Source organism: Phragmites australis, chromosome 15 (genome assembly GCF_958298935.1).
Source record: "Phragmites australis chromosome 15, lpPhrAust1.1, whole genome shotgun sequence".
In the NCBI taxonomy this organism is placed as follows: Eukaryota; Viridiplantae; Streptophyta; class Magnoliopsida; order Poales; family Poaceae; genus Phragmites; species Phragmites australis.
Genome location: NC_084935.1, coordinates 8,417,332 through 8,425,180, shown reverse-complemented (window position 1 = coordinate 8,425,180; position 7,849 = coordinate 8,417,332). Strand labels below are relative to the sequence as shown.

At 47.6% G+C, this 7,849-nt stretch overlaps 1 protein-coding gene across 1 annotated transcript; it reads right to left on the bottom strand.

The window, feature by feature from the left end:
• Positions 1 to 464: 464 nt before the first annotated feature.
• Positions 465 to 7,560, bottom strand: LOC133893624 (cysteine-rich receptor-like protein kinase 6). The gene is made up of 7 exons (XM_062334699.1): positions 6,633 to 7,560; positions 2,337 to 2,465; positions 2,107 to 2,246; positions 1,816 to 2,026; positions 1,486 to 1,723; positions 1,242 to 1,392; positions 465 to 1,164 (listed from the first exon to the last, which is right to left on the bottom strand). The coding sequence occupies exons 1-7, from the start codon at positions 7,477 to 7,479 to the stop codon at positions 898 to 900; spliced, it is 1,983 nt and encodes a 660-aa protein (XP_062190683.1). The 5' UTR covers positions 7,480 to 7,560; the 3' UTR covers positions 465 to 897.
• Between the last annotated feature and the right edge of the window lie 289 nt (positions 7,561 to 7,849).

The window sequence follows — 7,849 nt, the reverse complement described above, 5'->3', positions numbered from 1 at the left end:
ACCCATAATTCCTTCTCAGATGAGGCACCTTCTTGGACACTCATGGAGCTATAGGAAAAGCCTAAAATCCCGATTAGATGACCCGAAGACATCCGGATGCCTGGTTGGATGTACATACTACCCGAACACCTAAGCCATCACTTGAAAAAATAGCATGTTGGGATGTTTCTATGGGCCGGGCTAAGTTTTTGATCCATCACAACCTCATTTCACGTACCAATAGGAGTTGACGATGAGTAATATAGGACTACCATATCCGAACACTCTAGGATTTTCTATCATTCTTGGGTCATATCTCTATCCCTAGGGAAAAAATCTATGTATATATAGAAACCGCGTGCAGATACCTAAGATGTCTCGTAAATAGGAAAATTTATCTCTAAGACTAAAAAGAAAGGACTCCATAAGCTATATAATAGCCCTCCTATATAGACGAAGCCAGGAACCATGCAGATGACAACCCATTAGAAGTCAATACAACTCAATTAATGTCATTCAAGCATGTGGAACCCTCTGCAGCTTCGAACCCTCTGCAACTTAGATCTATATTACATACAAGCGAGCCCTCCAACTATATTTAGATCTATCTAGATTAGCCAAGCACACCCTTGTATATAGTCTCAGAGATTAATATAAGACCAACAAGACGTAGAGTTATTATCTGAAGAGAGACCTTAACCTATATAAGATCATGTGTACTGTGTTTTTCATCTACTCAAAGCATCTTCTACTATTTTTATAAATTTGTAAGAACAGCAATCCACCGATCGTCGACACTCAGGCAAATGCTTCTTCGCATAGCGAAATATGATCGACACATACCGGCACACGGACCACACCTTTGTATATCACATTCCCTCCGTGTTAGCCTCTGAAAATTGTTTTAGGCGCCCATAGCTAACCCTGCACCGACGCCGTCGACAAGGCCGCATTACCGGCGCCGTTCCTGGCGAAGAACGCCGGTTTGGACGGGGCCTGAAGGGTGATCGTGTCGCTGCCGAGCATCATCACAACCGATGACATCACCGGCCGCACCGCCGCGTCTCCCTGGACGCACAGCAGCCCTATGTGGGTGCATCTCAGCACGTCGCCCACCGGGAAGCTGCCGCCCAAGCACGGGTCTACCATCTCCGCCACCGTCCCGGCCTCCCAGTGTTCCCATACCTGCACGGTTTGGTTTGCAGCCGTGAGCCAAACTGCACCGCAACGTGTAACAACAATGGTGATCAGATTGTTCTTACCGTGGTCAAGAGATCTTCAGACCTCCCAGAGTTGTAGCAGTCGTTGTTCTTCCTCCCCGTGATGATCTCCAGCATCATGACGCCGAAGCTGAACACGTCCGATTTGACAGAGTAGTTCCCGCGCATCACGTACTCCGGTGCCATATATCCACTGAAACGAGAAATTAAGCAAAAATTTCTATGACTAAGTCGCCTAAATGTGACTGAACTTGAACACGGTTAGTGATGAGTTTTGTGTACTAACTAGGTGCCGACGACGCGGTTCGTGACGGCCTGCGTCTGGTCGCGCCCGAAGATCCTCGCGAGGCCGAAGTCCGATATCTTGGGGTTCATGCTCGCGTCTAGCAAGATGTTGCTGGCCTTGAGATCACGGTGGACTACTTTGAGCTGTGAATCTTCGTGGAGGTACTGCAGGCCCCGAGCGATACCGTTTATGATTTTGTACCTCTGCCCCCAGTCCAGCTCCTCACGTTTCTCAGGGTCTGGTGGCATGCATCAATAATAAATCAAGTATGGAGCGATCGATATGATGATATCAACGAGAAAATTACGTTGAATATGATTCAATCAGTACCAAAAAGGATCAGGTCGAGGCTCCGGTTGGGGAGGAATTCGTACACGAGAAGCCTCTCCTGCTGTTCCAGGCAGAAGCCGACGAGCCTGACGAGATTCTTGTGCTTCAGCTTCGCCACCAGCGCGAGCTCGTTCTTCAACTCATCCACTCCCTGCGTCGAGCTTTGTGACAGTCGTTTCACCGCTATCTCGTCGCCGTCCGGGAGGACACCCTGAACAAATCAAACCAATTATTCATGAGCATTTTCAGTTCAGAAACTCCGAGGACATTGTGCTCGTTACAACTTACAACCTGGTACACGGCGCCGAACCCGCCTTCCCCGAGCTTGTTGCTCTCCGCGAAATCCCCAGTGGCGGCTCGCAGGGTGGAGACGTCGATCAGCATTGAGTCCACCAATTCGATGTCCTCTGCTTCAGCGAAATACATAGGACCTGTTCAAGTATCAGTTGGAAAAATCGTTGCCTTTTGAATTTATGGAAGTGTTTGGCTCTGTAAAACGGCTGAATTTTGCCGGAACATACATGGCTGCTTCGCTTGTGCTACTGACCGCCGTCGCCTCCAGAAATGAAGGCAAGCGACAAGGTTCAAGGCTGCTAGAGTTGGCAGCACAACAGCAGGAACCAGGACGGGCACTCTGAACTTCCTTCTGCCTGTGAGTAAACATCACGTTAAGCTTCACTAATATTTCTAGAAATGATGACCAAGATTAGGTTTTGAAGAACCAAAAAGGCACAGTAGGACCCTTATTTAGGGAAGAGCAGTGGTATACATATTATTACGTACTAAGTTTTTATGAAAGTGTTACAAACTAAACTTCATATGGTAGATTTATTCAACGAGCACTTGAAACAAATTAGGATCTATTATCTTAATATTTGAGTGTTAAAAAGAGTCTCCGTATTCGCTCTTAAGGTGTAATACCTAAAATAACAAAAAGCAAAAAGAAAAAAATGGGATCGAGACCGAGCCGGTCACGAGACTGACTCGACCTCAAGCACTGCCCATATAGGGCCGAGCGGGGCTGCCGCTTCCGCCGCCACCCTAGCCACATGTTGCAGTCGCCCGTTCCACATGCCACCCCAGCCACATGTTGCAGTCGCCCGTTCCACATGCCACCCCAGCCACATGTTGCAGTCGCCCGTTCCACATGCCACCCCCTGCTATCGCCACCTCGCCGTCCATCTACGTCGTCCCTATTGTGTCGCACGCCGTCACACGCCACGCCACGGGTGTCGGCCTGCTGCTGCTGCTGTGCGGCAGCTAGAGCAACGGCAAGTAGAGGGCAGCAGCAAGCAATAGGAAGAAGAGAAGAGAAGAAGAAGACAAAAGAGAAGGGAGGAAGAAGAGGAAAAGAAAAGGAAGAAGAAAGATTTCGCAATTCCGTCGAAATTCATCATTGGATATCTTCTTTGCTGCAAGGGTAAACCCTAATTAGTCCCTAGCTGCTCATACATCGATTTTGACGGAAGGATTCACTGTCGTCGGATTTGGAGATTGCCAATCCGGTTAGTGTGCAGCGGCTTAATTCAAGAATTGAGATTAAATAGTGCCAAATTTAGATATAAGCTTAAAACGAAAGTTGTAAGTCTCATCAATATCTTTAAAATGGTGCTGGTCTATTCTGATAAGCGGTTTAGGAGGAATCATCAAAACAGTACTGCTGTCCGTTAAATTTAATATGTGCAGTATTTGGTTAATCTATTTTTGACCTAGTTGGAGAAGGATTTCGCCCAAATCAACCATACAAAAGCTGTAGGAAATTTCCTGTAGATTCTCTAGATGTATTTGTTTTGAACGATCTGTTAAGCGAATTAAAAGATATGAGCAAAACAACGAGCAATGCAGAAAAGTAGACAAAGTTTCGTACAAAACAAGATTTGAGGATTTTAGGGTTTTCTTGATAGACAAGTTCGGGTGTTCATTATATAGACTTGAGATTATCTTGGGATAGTTCATAAGTGTAGTTTTGTTTCTCAGGTTTGGAGAGTTCCAGTACCAAGGGCGTGGTGCCGAGTTTAAGGCAAGTGCATGACGAACTTATGTGTGATGCTATGGTTTACTCATTGGTCGATTCTCAACTTGTTCGATTATGTTATTTCAATTTTCATATCTTCATGTGTTGGTTTGGTTCAAGTTTCCAGATAATATTTCTTGCAAAGATGATTCGAGATTCAAGTTTTTTTCTTTCATATGATTCATGTTCCGAGGTTTTTCTGAAAATACCGGATATGCAGTTTGGTTCTTATATTCATATTCCTGTAAGCGTTAGTCCCACTTGCTTGGCTTTACTAGTAAATGCTAAGAATGTATTCCAGTGTTATCCGCTTCAGACGAAAACTACTACTTCTTGACATTTTCAAAAGACAAGAAACAATTATTTCGATTATGCTTTTCTATTAGATCCTGATTCGCCATTTTGGTTCTTTCAGTTCGATATTATACTTATTGAGTGTTTTTACTTACACTTGTGTTTTATTTGGTTTTTAGATACCAAATGACTGCGACATGCATGGGATGTGAGTAGCATCACGATGGAGCTCACGCGCAACTTCAATTAGTCTATTCTTAAAGCAATGAAGAAATAATTGCTAGTTAATCGGTTAAATGGTTAATTAGATAAGTTGATCGTGTGTAACGGGTCTTAGAGTCGTGTTGAGTCTTCGGATTGTGTTGGGATCTAAAATTGAGCTGTGATGCTTACTTTCTGCTCATAAATATAATGCATGTGAACTGTGTGAAATTTTGTTTATCCAGAAACCGATAAATACAGTGAAAACTCTACCGAAATTTCTAATAATTTTTGGACATAGTGTAAGTTATGATGAGGGGTGATAGGCTTCTAGTTTGTAGGAATCCGGAGTATTACACAAGGTCACAAAATTACTATATTGATCGCAAGAAAAAGAGATTAATCTACACCATTAGATATGGGGAATAAGATTATAATGGTGGAGATTAATCAGATAAAGATAGAGTTGGAGAACGAGTACAACTCTATTTCTATATATATGGAGTTCGAATCAGAGATAATTGTGCTAGATTCACGTTGATTTATCAACGTTGAGACAGGATAACTGGCCCTGGTAGACACATGTAGGCGGCGGCAACGAACGAGGGCGACGGCGGGCGAGCAATGCCCTAAGGCGTACAAGAAGCGACCACAGCGGGCGTGCGGCACGCCAGCACCACCCGGGCCATGGCTAGCCAGGCAGCACACGGTGGCGGGGGTTCCCGGCAAGGACGGCAAGCAGCACATGTAGCCTGCAGATTGCACTCCACCACCGCACCGGGTCGGCAGGCAAGCCTACAGCAGACAAGCACATCGCAATCCTAGGAGAGAGAGAAGGGGGCATCTGGAGGGAGAAAGCGAACCTCAATTTCCATCTTCCCCGGCCCACTTCCCTGGAGATGGCAGCGACACCATTGTTGGTGTCAGCGGTGAACTTGCCGTGGGACGCGATGTCCGACGATCCATCAGAGGCGGCGGCGCTACGCAGCAAGGGCAAAAGGAATAAGATCCGTACTCAAGCGCCCTCTAGCATACGATTTGGGCCGCGGCCAAATCTGGACAGACGACCAAGGAGTTGCAGATCGAGAGACTATATGCGGCGTACAGGGCCTGCACACCGATCAGCAACGACATCAGGGGATGTGAAAATGGAATGCCGGCTTCAAGGGCTTCCCTTCAGTGACCAGCGGTGGTGAGAGTAGCCACCGGCGGCGATGAATTTGATGGTGACGGCAACATGTGCTGTGGAGGCGGACCAAAAGGAGTATGATGATGTTCGGTTCGTGGGCAGAGGGGTGGGGATGGTGAGGGAATAGCTGACTGGTGGGCCATGGGTGCGGTACGTTTTGTAATTACTTCACAGCTGTAGGGTTCCTAAGGTAAAACAAGAAGAGAAATATACGATGTGATACCGGTCATGAAAGAGGGAATCGGTTCTCAATGGGCCGATATCGGATTACGCGGTAACAGATCACGCACCAGTCCGAAATAAACACTCGTAACGGTATCCCTTACCCCTCTGTAATCCGTTTACGTTACAAAATGTGAACCAAACACCATTAGATATTTAGCGGGCTGAAATTTAAACATTATATGGTTGGAGACATGAGGAGGCGGAGGGAGGTGCTGGCAACATGAGCCTCATGAATGTCACGCCTCAGCTCGCGCCGTCAATCGAGTTCACGATGGAAGACCTAGATTGTCCGCAGTCTATAGTGTCAGCTCGACGTCATTCTTAGACAATGTAAGACGAGCAAGATGGTGGAGAGACGGCGAGGAAGGTGGTCACGAAGTCACAAGTGAGTAGCAAGGGACTTGCATAACAGATGGTCCAGTGCATGCTATATCACGCCAAAAAAAAAAGAAAAAAAATATAACTCCGGATGTAAAATAACTAGCTGAGTAGCCTACACGTATAGGATAAGATTTGAAATAAAATTGTATTAGCTGTATAATTTTGATATATATATGGCTGAAAATATAGTCGTATTGCTACATATACAATTATAATAATGCCTATTACTGAAGCTTTCACCCTAAAACTATCAATAACAATGTATTAGTATTTATTTTTTATCGGTATTAGTATTACTATTTACATTTGGAACCTCAAGTTTCTCTCTTCTCCTGATTTATGCAAAGTCAATGCTTATACTTCATGTTATGATGAAAAAAATCAAAGGGAGTCTAGCCACGACTATTTATGCGGGCCTAGTTAAGTAATAATCATCTGCCAAGTTATCTTTCGTAAAGCGTTTGTACGAATATTGAAGTACGCATGTATCAGATGTTGTTGGATTTAACTCACCACCTCCGGCCGCCACCGGCGTCCCAACCGTTGGCAGCATAGCTGGCGCCGGCGCCGGCGCCTGCGCTCCTGAGCTCGTTGATGCCAGCTGCACCATTGCTGGTCCATTGTAGAAGGGCGCGGTCTCGAATCTGTAGTTGCAGTTGACCCAAAGAACCCTGCCTCCGATGTGGCCCATGTACACATCCAGCGATTCCGTTATGAGCCTAGCGATGCACTTCCGGCACTGCGCCGGCGTCTGGTCCGGCGTGCACTGCGCCAGGGTGTACACCTTGTGGGGCTCCTTGTCGAAGTCGCCTTCCCCGGTCGCGAACCGCCGCGTGGAGTTGTACGCGGCGTAATCGGCGGTGGCGTTGATTAGGGCGGCCAGGAGGCGGTTGAACCGGGCTGGGTCCGACGTAACGTTCCCGAGGTTGTAGACGTTGAGCGTGTCGTACAACGTGCCGGTGTCGTCGTCGGGGAGTATGTGGACGTCGGAGTAGTGGAGGATGCAGGGGTCGTAGTAGATGGTGGCGTCCTTGTTGTAGGCGCAGTAGTTGGTCAGGTCTTGGAAAGCCTGGGTGAGGCAGCTGAAGCAGGTCTTTGCGTTGACGTCCCCGCGGCAGAGCCCCATGGCCCAGAGCTGGTCCGGGACAGCGCCGACAACGGTGGTGGCGAAGAGGTTCGGCGACGCTGAGGCGTTCTTGGGCAGGGTGGCGGCGACGAGGTTGAGATGGGCCTGGTACGTGCTGTTGGCCTCGAAGTTGCTGCTCTCGCCGCAAGCTGGCCACGGGTAACCCGCGGCGTGGGGCGCGAACAGCGCGACGGCGAGGATGGCGACCACCACGGGCAGGAGGTGGTGAGCCATCGTGCGCGGTGGACGCAAGGAAAGTGAGGAAGAGCTAGCTTATGTAGACGCGGGTAAATTCGTCACCGTCTCACAGTCACGCGGCGACGACGACCACTGACCACAGCAAGTTACCAATTGCACAGGGATAGATATTTTTGGAGGCCGCCGCCTGTTTCCCCGGTCTCGGGTGAACCATGGAAGGAAGTCACGAAAGCTGGGTTCCTGTTCACAGAAATCGATTTCCATATGCGCGTGGATCTGCTTTCACCATCGGTTCAAGGCTAAACCGTGGCGCCTAACCTAATAATGCAGCAACTTGGAGTGGCCGCGCGGAGTCGTACAGGCGGCTAGAAAAGAAAATCCATCCGATATGACCACTGTTGATTAG